General features: G+C 55.8%; 1 protein-coding gene across 2 annotated transcripts in view; it reads right to left on the bottom strand.

Annotated features, from left to right (window-relative positions):
* Positions 1–1,274: 1,274 nt before the first annotated feature.
* ATP2B2 (ATPase plasma membrane Ca2+ transporting 2) overlaps positions 1,275–15,649 on the bottom strand; it is a 110,275-nt gene continuing 95,900 nt past the window's right edge. The window contains exons 19-23 of one of the 2 annotated variants that reach the window (XM_073787677.1): positions 14,072–14,283; positions 13,812–13,919; positions 11,892–12,074; positions 9,960–10,046; positions 1,275–3,050 (exon numbers count right to left, since the gene is read on the bottom strand). In XM_073787677.1, the coding sequence (XP_073643778.1) occupies positions 2,739–3,050; positions 9,960–10,046; positions 11,892–12,074; positions 13,812–13,919; positions 14,072–14,283 (902 nt within the window). In that variant the 3' untranslated portion in view covers positions 1,275–2,738. The remainder of the gene's footprint in view (positions 3,051–9,959; positions 10,047–11,891; positions 12,075–13,811; positions 13,920–14,071; positions 14,284–15,649) is intronic. The other variant, XM_033865425.2, reaches the window with a different exon arrangement.

A 15,649-nucleotide genomic window follows, 5' to 3' on the forward strand; every position in this document is an offset into this window, starting at 1 on the left:
AAAACAGATGAATGGTCATAAATTATTTACCCCCTAATGGGGTGAACTGCCAAACGTACCCCATGCTGCTAGATATAGGACGCCGAGTGCAAGCTCTATGTACTACAGGGAGTTCTGACAAACCAATCATTTCCTGTGTGTGTGGATGTGTGTGTGCAAGTGTGAGGGCGAGGGTGTGTGTGTGTGTGTGTGTGTGTGTGTGTGTGTGAGCAACCATCATTCCTGACAAGAAAAGACCAACACTGACGTGGGGCATTCTCGGTAGCTTCCATGGCTCCCTCTCCCCTGGGCTGGGTCCCACTAGGGGAGACCCCCTCCTGCTTCCCTTGCGTCCTGGCTCCGAATGAGCAGGGAGCGTGGTGTGCAAGCGGGGCTTTCCTGGTGTCATGGAATGAGGTCACGGACACAAGGTTGGAACAAAGCGGGAGATGGAGAACCCTGAAAAAGGAAACTACAAAAAACACCATGTTCCAAAGCTGCCCCAGGTTTTACAGGAGCGGGTCTTTCCTTTCTCTGAGGAGAACAGTGGGCGGTATTGGTCTTGGAATCCCATAAGCATATCTGAGGGTGGTCACCCCTCGGGGGATGCAGTTTCCTCTGCTGGGTACATTCAGAGATATTTCTTCACGACATTCAGGAGATGCTCTTGCGCAAAGAAGGTCCTCCTTCCAGGAAGGTGTTGCCAGGTGGGATGGGCTGACTTGGGGTCCTAAACCCTCGGGTTTCTCCACAGCCATCCAGATGCAGGCCCTCCCAGCTGACTATGGCTCTTTTCCCGAGTGGCTCTCATCTTGTTTGTGGAAGAATTCTCTGGGCCTGGAGAAGGGAAGGGCCCGGGTAGACACAGAGCAACTGTGGGAAGGGTCAGTGTGAAGAATGCATTTTGCAAGCGAGGCAGAAGCGTTTGGTTTTCCTTGAAGCATGGGACATCATCGATCATGGTATTCAAAATGTCTTTTGCACTGTACAAGTTTATGGAAAAAGATCGTATGCTGAAAAGTCTCAAAGCAAACTTTGTATTAAATACAAAAGTTCTTTTATGAAAAAAGCTGATACCCACAAAGTGCTTAGCAGTTAGGAGGCTGACATACAATTAAATAAGCTCTTATTAAGTGGGATTACTAGTGCTGTTATTGTCTCAGGGAAAAAATAACCACCTTTTCTCACCTGTGATACTGTAGGGTTTCAGAATGGCTTTCTGTCTGGGAAAGCAAGACTTGCTGTTCAAAGGCTACAGTATATATTGCGACTACAGGAAGACAATTTGGTTTAAAAAAATCACACTGAATACATCTCAATATACACGTCATAAGGTTCGTTCGGATCTAAATAGTGCAGAGAAAAAGGCTGTTCTTCTTCAAAAATAAAAATAAGAGCAGCAAACCATAATGATCCTCATCCAATAGGCCAACAGCTCATCTGCTGCAGTTCGTAGGGAAACAAGCCTCGAAATTACTAACTGAAAAAAAAAAATCAACACAATAGCGTTTATAATATTGCAAAACTACCTCAGTCTCTGTACAGACAGCGCCAGAGAGAATCTCTATTTGAAATGCTCTTAGTAAACTCAAGTGAGTTTCATTGAGAGAAAAGTCTTCACCCAGTGCTTTGCCAACCCCGTCACCCTGGGGCCGGGCTGGCCATCAGTGCTTTGAGCGCAGGAAGACTTCTCTCCTCCTCCCCCTTTGTCTACGGAGCACGCTGTGGGACCCCTCGGGATGGATACTCGCTAACATTTGGCTTCTGCCTGAGCCTCCCTCGGTAGTCACATAATTGAACGGAAGTAGCAGGCAAAAATCGGAGCATGGCTATTGTAAAACATCAAGGATGCAATCCAGGGAGGTGTCTATCAGGCTGAGCTGTCTTTATAGCATCTCAGCCACCAGTGTTCTTAAACCGTACAAATAGCCGAAGACGTTATCTACAGGTTTGTAAACAAATTACATTCTTCTTTTAGGACATAAATAAGTTAAAATAGAGCAATTTAAGCAGAAACAAGGCAACATGCCGGCAAAGAAACTTTATATATCCATGTGTGTGTGTGTATATATATATATATATATATATATACATACATACATATAGACACATATATATCTACCTATCTATATGGACGTATACAGTCTTGGGGAAGTATACGTTGATATAGATACAAAGAAATGGATATAACCTTGTGAGTGTCTGAAGTTCTTCGGTTCCATTGGTGCAAATTTACTAGGCGAGATAAGCTCTGCAATTTCAAAAAGTTGTTAAATTAACCTATACAACTGAGACCATGCTGCGCAAGCATTTCAAAAACTCACAGACCAGTGGATTGGATAAATAGTCTCAGAAAAGAGTCTGTCTGCAGTTCCCGCCTAAGAAAACAAACAAACAAACAAAAAAAACCCCTCCCCAACCCCCCAAAAACCAAACAAGGGGAGGACCGGAAGTGTACAGTACATTCATGCAGGGGACATGGCGCCGGGCGGGTGCATGGCTGGTCCATGTCGGGTGGGAGCCAGGAAGGGCTAGTTCTGGGAAAAACCGCTCACTCCCTTAAGCCCCCGGAGGAGATCCCGCCCTCGCCTCGAAGTGAAAAAGAGTTCAAACAGCATCGCAGCCAGAAAAAGGGTCTGTTGGGTGGAAACGGTTTTCTCGCCAGTATTTGGTTTCCTGCTGTGGCTCGCTGCTGCTTGGGTGAGTCGGGTGCCTGGACGGGTGGGTGCCCGGGAGGTGGGTGGTGGCGGGGTCCTCAGCTAAAGCGACGTCTCCAGGCTGTGGATGGGGCTCCCTGGACTTGAAGAGGTAGCTGATTTGCTTGTGTCGGTCGTCAGGTTGATCCCGCTGTCGATGGCGCTGTTGTTCTTGTTGAGCGAGGACGGCGGGCTCGAGTTCTGCTTGAGCGCGGCATCTTCTTCCAGGTCGGTGTCGTCGATGAGGGGAATGTGGGGCTGTGAATCTTCGACCCGGAATTCAGGATGAGCCATGAAATTATGGATGGAGGTTCGAGACTCAGGCTTTTCTAGACCTTCATAGAGAGAGCTACGGAACGCCTTCACGACGCGGATCTGCAAGGGAAGCACGGGGGTGAGGAGCGCTGCCCCCAGGGGGGCCGGCGGCCAAGCTCTGGGGGGCTCGGAGGAGGGGCGGGTGGGGGAGAGGGGGGTTCGGGCACAGCAGGTGGCTGGAATCCACAGTCGCTGGGTGTCATGAGCACGGAGAGGAGAGGGAAGAACGGAAGCGGGGATTTAGGTTGTGTTCATCCGTGAGGTTTTTAAGATTGCTTGGGTTTGGGTAAAGACTACAGTATTAGGACAGGAGGAAGGAAGGCCCATCATAACGATGATGGGAAACTGTGGTTAGAGGAAGCTTAGTCCACTCCAGCGGGCACCCAGACCTAGTGAGAGACTGAGCCTTGTTAACTTTAAAGCAGAGGTTCGACCATGCAGAAGGGGTGCGAGACCAGGTGGGAATAAAGGAGGAAGGAGGAGAGGCTATTTATTTGTAAAAAATTAATCTTAGAAAAACCACACGCGGTTAAGAAACCACACGACATGGAACAGATAACGTGTCACAAACAGAAAAGGAACAGAAAGGAGAGACAGTTGGATGAGCCGGGATGAGAAAGGACACACGAGGGCCAAACAGAGAAGGGCAACATCAAACCGAAGCAGCACAGCAAACCGAAGCCAACTCGGGGCTTTCTGGGGTGCAGAGCAGAGGCAGCCAGAAAGCACGACGGAGGCAGCGGCTGATGACGTTCAGGGGCACGAGCATGCTACGGGGCGGGGTGGGGGGCGGGAGCCACACGGCACACACAGACGACACACGGCTACACTTGGAAGCCTGGACAATGTGAATGGAGGTCGTTTGTACCCAACGTTTCTTCCCTTCATGCATTTGGGAGGTAAACACTCGAGTATAGACTCAAAGCCCTGGCCACTCATTGGAGTTGGCTTTGGGGTCCCTTATTTCCTGGGGATTTTTCCTCCTTTCTTTATTTGTGCTTTGAAAACACAATACCAAAAAACGAGGCCAAAATCAGAGGGCCAAATCCAGGCCCTGGGTAGGATTCTAAGAGGCTGTGGAACTGAGCCACAAAACGGCAAGTTCTTTCATTTTCTGTGTCTCAGTTGGAAGCTGGGTTCCCTGAAGAATGGAAGGAGGCTGGACGCTGAGTCGTCCAGGCCAGTGGGCAGAGCACTGGATCCAGAGTCGGGAAGACCCGAGTCTGCGTCCGGGCTCTGCCACTTCGGGTGCCTTGACTGCGGGCGAGCCACACCACCGGCCTGGCCGTCCCCTGTCCCGCCTCACAGGGTGCACAGGAACCGGACCCTCACTTTGAAGAGAGGCATCCCTTCTCTGGACTCCTGGGAGGGGGAGCCAAGCCTGCCATGTCAAGGGGCTGATGGGACTCGGGACAAAGGCGCCTCCTCCTCTCTTCCCAGCCCCAACTCAGAGCGGAGCCAGTGGTGGGGAAAGCAAGGCGGTATCCATGCTTCCAAGGAGCAGAGCCTCAGCTGAGGCGGCCGGGGTGCTGAGGCCGTCCGTCTTGGCCTTCCCTCCCCCCACATCACAGGCCTGTAGGGGGACAGAGGACCGGACAGGGCAGTTGTGGGGAGGCCCTCGTGGTCCCAGGATTTGCGGAGCTAAACCCAGAGGTAGCTCGTTGGTGGGGCTCAGGGGGGAAAGCCCTGTCCGTGGGAGTGAATTTTCACAGTGACTGTGGCTGACGGTTTTAAGTGTCACAGCTCAGGGTTTGCTTGACTGTTTCAGAGAGCAGTCTTTCTAAAGCACATCCTAAGCTCCTCTGCCTTTTAGTTTAGAGAACACAGAGAAGAATTTAAGTTTGTCAATAAGCCTTCTTGGTCTTGTGTAAGACCCCACAGTTTTGATTTTTTTTTTTTTAAAGTTTTTCTCCTTTGCTGTCAGCCATCACTTACTAGTTCTGGCTTTCCCTTGTCTTCTCAAAAGCATCTCTGTCCCCTCTCCTTCTTATGTGCTATGAGCGGGGGACTCCAGGGAAACCTGCCTGGTGGAATCCTGCTTTCAGTAAGAGGCATCGGGTGCCAAGAGAGAGCCAGCCAGACGCCATGCATTAGTGCTGGTCGTCCGTGATGGCCATCTGGCTGCTCTGAGGTCTCTTTCTCCCTGGATTCCCTATTTGTGGCTCTGTAGAGATTATTCAGTATTCTGATATCCTGATAACTGGGCCACTACTCCCTTGACTAAGTGAAAACAACAACAAAAAAGATGTTGCAGGCCTCAGTTTTCTTAACTGTAAAATGGGAATAATAATGATCATTGTAGCTGCTCAGCCCAGAGCCTGGCTGAACTGCAATAAGATGCCAGCCGGGAGCGCCTGGTGGAGGAGGAGGGATGGTGGCAGGACCCTGTCGTGTGACTGACAACGCGGAGGGGATGACACACAATGAGATGTAGGCCCCTCCCCCTCCCCCTGGAATGGAGACAACAGAAAGAATGAACTGCTCTGGACAAGACTGTGGGGACAAGACTTTTCGGGACACCCCGCCACGGCCGTCTCAAGTCTCCACTTCGGATCTCTCGCGGCTGAAATGGAAAAAAGTATGGGAAGAAAAAAAAGCTCTCCCATCTCCCCTCCCTGCCTGCCCTGGTGATGGGCCTTGCTGGCATGAGCTGCACTGGGGCGTGGGGTGAGGGGGAAGAGAGGAAGGGCCTCGGTCTGTGGGCTTTCAGACGTTTTGGTTCCATCAGCACAAAGCGGGTGGGGAGCCCCATGCCCGTTGTCGATGGCTCTGAGCAAATGCATGGGCCCCGGTCTGGGGCGGGTTCGACATACTCGAATGTTTACCCGGCTTCAAGGAAGCCAAGAGTCTGGGATTGATTCACATTCATTTCAGGCTCAAGGTTAAAGACTCACAACCTCTTTTAATTTCACTCTCTCTTGCTGAACTCTGTGTCCAGGGTTCTCTAGCCCTCTAGGGAAACAAACACATGGAATATTCAGACAGCGGAGAGGTCTGGGCTCCCCCCCAGAAGCAAGCCATTTTCTCGCCAACCCAAGGTTGCACTAAGTTAGTTACCAGAATGCTAATGAGAGGTCCAGCTTCCTTTCCTTCCCTTCTTCACTTCTCCCCCTAAGAGATGCAAACTCCTTGCCCTAGCAGTCCTCAGAACCGGGAATCTGAAGGGGGAGTGGGATGGGGGATGCCCTGTCTAGCAGGGTACGGCGTCCAGAAAGTGGCTGGTCTGGGGTTAGGAGTCTGATGCTCTGGGCCTGGTTGGTTTGAAGGAACAGGACCTTCACTCATGAACGTGGAGCATGCTATGAACTTGCTAAATACAGAGGTAGCTTGAGATGGGTTAGGAATTTGTGGCAATAAGAGAGAGGAGCGCTGTAGCTTGGCCTTGGATCTAAGAGCTAAATGCTAATTCTGTTCTGATCACCGATGGGAAAATGCCTCTCTTCTCAGTCCCTGCCAGGCTGGTGGAAACTCAAGCAGAGAAAGAGCTTCCCTGGCCTTCTAGACCCCAGAGGATTGGCTCCTCCTTTTCACCGGATGAGGCTGTGGGCGTGGGTACTGGTTCCACAGTGGAAATTCAACCTCTGTGGGCTCTAGGTCTGTGGGCTTATCTGGGAAGTGGTGTGGGTGGTGAGAAAAATGAGGGACTTTGGAGTCAGAGCTCTTGTCACTTACATACTGTGTGATCTTGGCCAAGTCAGTTCACTTCTCTGAGCCTGAGTGAAGGATGTGCTGAACTGCTTTGGAAAATTTTGGGTGAGGCTAGAGTATAAGGCATTAGGGGTGTGCCATTAAGTTTCTGGGAGAAAAAAAGAAACTCGCTTTTGAGTAAGTGAGAAGAGGAAAGCAAGGCAGTGGACCAGAGCTTCCTCCTGATCATTCCAATGCCAGTCTGACCAGACAGACTGTCCTGTCACCGCATGGTATGTGTCTGCCTGGGGCCCTCCGCCTCACAGTGGTGCTGAGGGAGGGATGTGTGATGTGCTGGGGGGTTCCTCACCCCAGGTCATGAGTCAGAAGTCAGCCAGGCGCACGCCACCCTGCCCCAGGACTTGGTGGTCACTTCTGATAGCCCAAAGGACGGTGGTTTGACTCCTGCCAGGGCACAGAGAGCCCAGGTGTTTTCAACTCAACAGGCACCCTACTCTACTGGAGAATCCTGGGAAGAAGATCCTGCTCGGAGGAGGCAGGGGGTGGGGGGAGCCCTTCTCTTACTTCCTGGCCCCCTGCTTCACACCCTGTGGGAAGAAAGCCTTTTGGCTTCTGTAGGGACCCTGCCTGGTATCTAGAGGGCTCTCAGAGTCCTTGGAGACCAGAGGAGGTGACATCGCTATAGAAACTATTCAAGCAAAGGAGGAACTAGGGGATATTTCCCATCGTGACTGTGTTGACCAAAATGTGTCTGTTGAAACCACAGAGGTTGTGATCAATTTTGGAACCAGTACCCTTGAGCAAGGGGATGGTCAGGCGTTTTTTGAGACCCCATGCCCAAGAAAGGGTCCCAGAAGGGACCCAGAATTACAGGCTGGATTCTACAATTGCAGGTAGGAATGCAAGATTCCTAAGGCGGCGTGATGCCTGAGGGAGAGGCAAGACGGCACTTGGGTGAGGGAGTCATGCTTGATCAGCCCCTTTGGGTCCTCTGAGAAAATGACGGGTCATGGGCAAGGCCTATAGCATCCTTCTCAAAGGCTGTTCCATAGTTGGGTCACCATGGGATAAAGGGATTAATCTGGGCTAGAAGGAGATTGGCTTAGAGATAGGAAGCAAAGGGCAGGCAGAAATGGGCATTTCTCTGAAGGAAACGTGTTGAGAACCAATTGTCACAGGACTGGCCTTATTGAATGGTTTTCTAAAGGGCAGAAGAAAAGGTTCAAAATGACTGCGCTCTTTCTTCGAGACTGGAAGAGCTAAGATGCGGGGCCTAACCCAGGGAGAGGCTGCAGGTACCCAGGAGTGTCGTGAGCCCCGTGTTGGCCAGGGTGAGGCACCACGCTTCCAGAAAGAGGCCGAACCGGGGAGGACGAAGACCTGGGCCTGGACCCGGAGGCCACCTTCTGGCAGTCAGACCGGCCGGAGGCATGCAGGAGGCAATGGGAGGGCAGTGGGAACCCCGAGAGGAAGAGATCCTTTCCCCAGGTGGCTCTCCAGCCCTGAGCACTTTTGGTCTCTGCACCTCACGACAGGAGGCAGCGCTGACCAAGGCTGGAGCTCGGCTGGCGCAGGAGTAGGGCAGCTGGGCGCGGGCCTCCCACCGAGGCGAGGGCGCTCTGTATGGAGCGGGAAAGGGTGGGAGCGAAGTGTCTCCTGCTCTGAGAAAGCCTGGCAGTGACTTGCCGGCGACAGTGCCTCATGGGAACGCGACTCAGACACCGTCTGCTCAAACGTGGCCTCACTTCACCTGGGCTCGTCTGGCCTCCCCATCGCTGTGTTTTCGTGCTGATGAACGAGCACAGGGGCTTTCCCCCGTTTCTGCATCCTCCCTGTCATTTTGTGTACTTGGCGGGACTGCACCCACGGAAAGGCCGTGGGACGTGAGCACACGCCACCGACAGCACCGTGCGGCTCGCGCCTCTTGTCCAAGGGCTCAGATGGCATCATTCTCACCCAGCACATGGTCCTCTCCTGCCCGGTGGCAGAGGTGTGTGTTTTGGATGTTCTGTGCTTGGGAGGGTGGGGGGTAGTGGCACCTTATAAAGTATCAAGAGACGAGGCCTGGAGTCTCATCAGAGAAGCCCAAGGGCTGGCTGAGTGAACAGCAACGTGAGAGGACCAGACTGCAGCTCCCTTGTGGTTTAGGAGGGGCTGACTAGAGACAGGGAAGGGAGGCAGGTGGCAAATAGAAACTCCTCGTGCCCTCTGGGGCCTGGAGCCATGGGGGGTTCATAAAGATCTAGACAAGGCCAGAGTTGAGAAACTTGTGTCAGACGCCCTGGTGTGAGGAGATGAGCTCGAGGGAGGGAGGTGATGGAGGGGGTCGGAGTCCCAGGTGTCCCTCCAATGAGGAAGGAGGAAGCCACAGGTTAGACTGGGTCCCTCGGGCCTGCTGTCAGCCAGCCAAGATGAGACCCCCCACTGTGCTCTACCTGAGGTCAAGTGGAATGGGTCAGGAGCCTTGTCCCTTCCAGGAAGGGCTCAGGCCTTCGCTGTGCTCCAAGCCCCGCTGCAGGGAGAAGTGTGTGTAAGGTAGCTGGTGCTCGCAGGTGTACAAGGAGAGAGGGCAGAAGGGGCTGAACTACTGGTAGCGGGCCTCCAGGCTGTGATCTCCTTGGGGACCTGGGTCCCCTGACCAACTGTGACCTCTGATCTATAGTGACCCCTCTGGGTTGGACCTCACTGTGGCTGACTGTGACCCCTGAGAGCCTTTCCTCCCTTGACCCACAGTAACCCTTGGCCTGACTTCGACTGCAGGACTGCGATCTCCTGGCCAGCTCTGACCCTGGCCCTCACAAGCCAGGCTTTTCCTGACCGGGTATGACCCTACACTGACTGGTGTGCTCCACGCCCCCCAGCTGACTGCTCCCCTCTGGCCACCGTGACCCTGTGGGGGACTGTGACATACGATCACTGAAACCTCCCTGACCAACGGTGATCCTTTGACTGACCCAGACTTTTTGACTACTTGTGACCCTCAGGACCCCATGACTGCCTGGTCATAACCCCTGACCCTGACCCCAGCCGACCCTGACCCCCTAAGGGACTGCCACCCCGTGCCTGGCTGTGGTCTGCTGACCGCCTGGGACCCTCCTCAATGGCCGGGGCCCCTCAGCCCCCTGGGCCTAATCACGACCTCCTGCCCCCCGAGTCCCTGGCGCCCCGGCCCCTGCCCTCCTGGCCGCCCGGCGCTGGCGGCGGTGGCACCCGAGGCGGTAAGGATTCACACTCACGCCCGGCTGCAGCAGGAGGAAGGCTGGTCGGAGAGGAAAGAGCATTGGACAACGACACGCGACTAGGGCTAGAGAGATTGGCTACGTCCTGGCTCTGGCTGGTGACGGAGGATTGTCTCCGCAGGGCTCCCTGAAAGGAGGCCCCGCTCTTGAAAGTATTGACTACTTCAATCTGCAACGGAGGAGAGAACGAGACAAGTTGCGAAAAGAATGGACACGACAGCTACACGACTGACAGGCGCCAGGCCACGAGGACAGCCGCAGCCACGGCAAGACAGCACGCCACTTAAACCAAAACGACAATACCAGGCACGCGCCAAGGCTCTGAGAGACGTCTGCTCAGCTCGGGCGCCTGGGGTCCCCAGGGCCCGGTTGAGGGGGGAGCCACAGGGGCCCGGCCTTGGTCCTGCTCTAGTGACTCAGGGGCCAATGGGCTGGGCGGGGGCCCGCGGGTGGGGCGTTAAACATGGTGTTTGGAGGCAGAGGGGGTGCTCAGCCCTCGGGACCAGGCGTGGAGCCAGAGTGGTGTGCTGGGAGCTCTGGGGTGGACAGACCCTGGCCCAGACCCCAGCTCTATCACTTACGAGCTAGACGGCCTTGGGCAAGTCACTGCCCAGCGGCAGCTTCTTGTCCTTCAGAAGGGGCAATGCCACCTACCTGGCAGGGTTAGCTGCGAGGGGCAAAGCACTGGCCCACTTAGTGGTCCGTGAGAGTCAGGCTAGATAGGACTCGTGCTCACTCAAGAAACTACAGTCCCGGCGTCCTCCTCAAAGGCTTTGTGGCCAGGCTGGTGACAGCACCAGGGCTGTGTGTGTGCTGAGAGCTGCCGGGCCCGCCTGGGAAGTGCGGGATGGGGGCTACCCGGAGGTCTAGTCCCGGAGCACAGACTGCTGTCTGTCAGGAGGCTCTGGGTGTGCAGCCTGCTCCCCCGACCCAGTGCCTAGAAAGGACTGTCTCCTGAACCTCGGTTACCCCTAAAACTAGGTGCGGGGCATACCGACCTCTCAGGGGGCTGGGAAGGCCAATGAGATGATGTTTGGGACAGTCCCTGTAGGGTGTGAGGCAGCCCAGGTGACCTGTTTTTGTGCTAGGTGGAAATGCAGCGGTAGGCCACGTAGGACTGCAGGACCGCAGACCCGAGCTGGGGGGCCCTGACGCACTTCCCAGAGCGTGACGGGGGCAGGGTGACCATGAACGTCCCAGCACGGCTGTTCCAGGCCGGCTGGGCAGGAGACTGAGCCTCTCTCGGTTTCCTGGTCCCTCTGTTCCTCATCCTACAGGGCTGTGAAAGCACCCCGAGAACTGCAGCCCTGACTCAGGGAGAGGGGCCGTGTGGGAACACGGGGGCTGCATGTTTGTGGCGTGTGTCAGGTGGTGGCCACGCAGTCCCGTTCTGAGGCAGAGACCTGCTTCTGGCCGGACACACATCCCGCACGTGTGCTCTGCATGTGTGTCCTTGGGGTGCGTGTGCGTGCATGTGGTGTGTGTGTGGAAAACCAACCTTTGGTCCCCAGAACTGACTCAATGCCCCAGTGGGGGCTAGGAGAGTGTCTGAAGCCCCCCGTGGAGGAAGATGTACGTGCAGATGCAGGCCTGACCACGTGGCCGGGAGAATCTGGGGCCCACCCCGGCCTGAAGCTGCCATCCTGGCCTCACGTGGATCAGTCTCCAGCTTCACCTGACCCTCCTGGCGGCCCCCCAGCAACCCTGACAGGAGCCCCTCACTCACCTCGGCCCTCAGGGTCACCCCTCCTCCACCTTAGGGGCACCCCCTGCCCCCCGCCCCAGAGCCCACAGTGGGTGTGACCCCAGTCCGACCCCAGCCAGGTGGACAGGGAGGTAGGACCTTCCCGAGGAGGCCGCTCTTCAGCGGCAACGCAGAGTGTGTGTGTGGGGAACATGGGTGCACAGGAGGCTGGTGAGATGGTGAGAGCGGGTCTGGACCCACCCTCATCCCCGCACCCCCATCGCCACCCACCCCGCCGGGCACGGGCCCGGCCCCAGGAGCCGCCTGTACCTGGGTCTGGATCCGGTTCAGGCCTCGGAACCACAAGATCTGGCCCCGCCGCAGCTCTCGCTCGGCGTGGTCTATCTCCTCCACGTCCTCGTTCAGCTCCTCCTCCGGGATCTCCTCCTTCTGCGTGAGCCTGCCCGCCTCCTTGAGGAACTTGAGCCGGCTGGTCGGGATGGTGGCGATGACCTGCGAGGGGCCAGCAGAGGGCTGTCAGCGGAGGGCTCGGCCTCCCTTCCTCCCTCTTGCTCTTCTTACCCACTGACCTAGTTACGTTCGACTCACTCCTTAACTCGTCGCACCTCAAGTCAACTTTAGATTTCTTTTTAATTTGCTTCTTAATTCACTCACTCATCCAGAGGCAGGTGGAAATCGTGGGAAATCTGGGGAGTTGGACATGTGGGACTTTGGATACCCCAGACCTTACAAGTCCTGTGACTTTGGGCAAGTCATTTAACCTCTGTGAGCTCCGGCCTTCCCATCTGGAAAGCTGGGACCGGTTCTCAGAGTTGGAGATGCTGTGTCTAAGTCACTGGTCCTCAGGTCTCTGGCTTATTCTTCCTGAGGTCACCGGGTCCTGGGGTGCCCAACCCTGGGCAACAGGAGCTCAGAGCTTGCGTGCCTTGGGGGCAGTCAATCCTGGGACTCTTGGAATGGCTGCCCTCCCGGAAAGGGAAGGCAAGATGGGAGGGGGATATGCCTTTGTTGTTACTCTTCCTCCAAAGGGCTTGTCCGTGGGGCTGAGGCCTGAGCAGCAGGCCCTGTGGGGCAGCTGAGGTGGCAGAGGTCAGAGGCCCCTGACATCTCCTCTAGGGACTGACAGGGGCTGCCCTGCACACTCTCAGGGGTTCCCCGGGGGTTTAAGGTGGGCCTTGCCCGCTGGCATCTTCCTTAGGTGTCAGGAACCTGCTCATCCAGACGCCGAGGGCTCCCTGAGGGATTGTCCAGTGGGACAAAGATGCCCAGGCCCTGAGGGTGCCCAGGGAATGGCGTTGTTAAGTCAAACCTAGTTTATCAACTCTCCAAAGAAGCTCCAAAGTTTAAAGAAGATTGTTCTGAAGGAAACTAAATTTTATTCTTTACCTTCTAGTTAATTTCTCTCACTGGAATTTCCCACTCTAGCCTGGGAGCAGCTTGAAGGCAAGACCAACGTCTTAGGCCTGTTGGGGCACCCACTGCCTGGATCCAGCTCCGGGTACCATGTCCTGGTCAGGCGTCTTTGAGCTGCAAGCTGTGAGTTCCATGATGGTGCGTGTGCGTGTGTGTGTGCATGTGCCTGGTGGGAGAACGTTCTGGGGTCATGGCTAGAAGGGCCCCTAGAGAGGATCCAGCCCCGGGTTCCCTGAAGCTGGGGAGGGCCACAGATGGCTGCAGACACAGCACTGCGATGCAACAGGGTTTGCCCCTCTTACGCTCCCTCCGCGCTCTCTGAAGGAGCCTCTGCTTGGTGTCACACCAGCTACTAATGCTCTTTACCACAAGCCGGCTTCGAGCTCTGAGCCTGGGCTGGCCATGGCCTCTAGTCAGAGTTTAAAAACATCGCGCTTGTTACAGTTTTTTGGTTAGCTTCTGTTTATGACAAGTGATACTGACTTTCCAATCATATCTGTAATATAAATTACCTTTTGAAATAAATTTCAGTTCGAAAAACAGATGTGACTAAAAGAAAGTACCAAGTAAATAACAGGATGAGCGGGGTGTAGAGACAGAAGAAAAATCACGGTGGCGATACCCAAGTGACCAGCATTCGAGACCTGGGCCAACCCCACGGCTCCGGTCTCCAGAGACGGGGAGGCCCTTGCCCGGAGCCACACAGCTGATCCGTGGAGGAGCCATGACCCACTCCTGGGGCTCCTGGATTCCCCGTCCAGTGTTCTTTCCCTTCCCCTGCCGAGAGGCCCCTCCTGCAGCTCCCCCAGCACTCACCTGGCCCCAGACAAGCTCTCCTAACCCGATGAATATGCACCACAACCACTGGTCCAGCTGCAGCGGAGAGCAACTGAACGGCTTCCCGCCAAACTGCACAATCACTATCTGGAGGCCACAGGGAGCAGAGAGAGAGAGAGACAGAGGGACAGGCCGTCAGGGGCCAGCTCGAGGTCCGGGCTCTCAGGGCACTGCCGAGGGGCTCCGGCGGCCTGCTGCCCTCTGCCCACCCCGGCCCGGTCAGGGTGGGGGCCCGGTACCTGGATGGCGAAGGTGCCCAGCACGATGGTGCAGAAGATGGGGTTCCGGAAGATGCCGTCGAAGACGTTGCGCTCGCCGTGGATCTTGCGGGCGTTGATCTCGTTGAAGAGCTGCATCATGACGAAGGTGTTGAAGATGATGGTGTAGTGCTCGGAGGGCGGCGAGTGCAGGGGCGCGTTCCTCCCGCTGTCGATCTGGAACATCTTCTCGCCTGCCAAGCCGAGAGGGCGGGAGCCGGGCTGAGGGACGGAGCTGGGGAGACGCCTGGCCCTGCGTGGGGGCCTCTTCTGAACAGCCGGGTGGGTCACCCAGATGCGGGAGGTGCTCTCTGGACACTGGGGGGCAGGTGGGCCTGAACTGTGGGGTGTAAGTGAAGGGGTAACAAGACCCTTTCTCCTCTAGGGGAGAAAGGCCTTGGGTGGACTTTCTTCCACTTTTTCTGCAGAAATCTGATAAAGGTGGGAGGCCAGCTGTGCTACAAGGCGACAGGGCTTATAAAAAGCAACCCCTGGTTGGCAAACTCATCCGGACTGGGAGGATGTAGAGTGACCTCGGAATACCTGGCGGGAGACCATGGCTTTGGGTCCCCCCGAAAGTCTTGCTGCTTGTAACTGAGCACGTCCTTGCTGAGACCTCTGGAAGCGCAAGGGGCTGTTACAGGAGAGACCAGTTCCTGCATGGAGGCTGGAGCTTCCAGGCCAGGCTGGCTCTGGACTCACCCAGGTGGCCTAACTCTCTGTCACAGGAGCTGCCACATGGCAGTGTGTGGGGGACACAGCCCCGGGCTGCTGCGTGGACACCCACCCATGGCATGCCTGATGCCGTCCTGCGTCCTTTTGCAAAGCTGCATGAGCTGGTGCTGGGAGGGCTTGTGGGGTTTTCTGAGTGTGAGGATCTAGCTGAGTCCAGGACTGCCCAGAGCAGGCGCTCAAGTGGGGAAGCCAGCGAGTAGAGCAGGAGCCCACCACGCCCCCCTCTCTCCCCAGCCTGACAGCTTTCTCCGCGTCTCTACTAATTCTGCATTCCCCGAACATCCTCCAAGGCTTTTCATGATCATCTTTGCAACCGTCCTGCCAACACAACGGCAGGGAACTGCACTCTGAGGAATGGGATCGTGCCCCATCGCCATCTGTACTCTGGACTTGAGGGCAAGGGCTCGTTGGCATTGAAAACCCAGCTCAGAGAGGCTCTGGGGACTCCAAGCTGGCCCCAACTTGCCATGTGGCTGTGGGCCAGCTCCTGCCCGCCTCTGGGCCTGTCCAGGTGCCAGGGGTGGGCTTCACCCGGATCATCTCTGAAGCACCCTGGAAGCCAGGCCAGTCTTAGAACCAGCTAGGGTGCCACCTCAGACCGGCTGTGTGACCTCGGGCAAGTCACCTCCCCTCTCTGTGCTCGGTGCCCTCAGTGTCATGGGGGTTGGTGGTAGAGGGTCCTAAATAAACGTGTTGTGGAAACAGCTGGCGGGTAGGCAGGCATGCGGCTCTTTTCTGAGGATGGCGTGGTGAGGATCCTTCCGAGTGTGGGAGCAATGAGAGAAGGGGCTGGCCACTCCCCCTAGAGCTTCAGGCTTCTGTGGG

This window comes from Tursiops truncatus, chromosome 10, assembly GCF_011762595.2.
Source record: "Tursiops truncatus isolate mTurTru1 chromosome 10, mTurTru1.mat.Y, whole genome shotgun sequence".
Lineage (NCBI taxonomy): Eukaryota > Metazoa > Chordata > Mammalia > Artiodactyla > Delphinidae > Tursiops > Tursiops truncatus.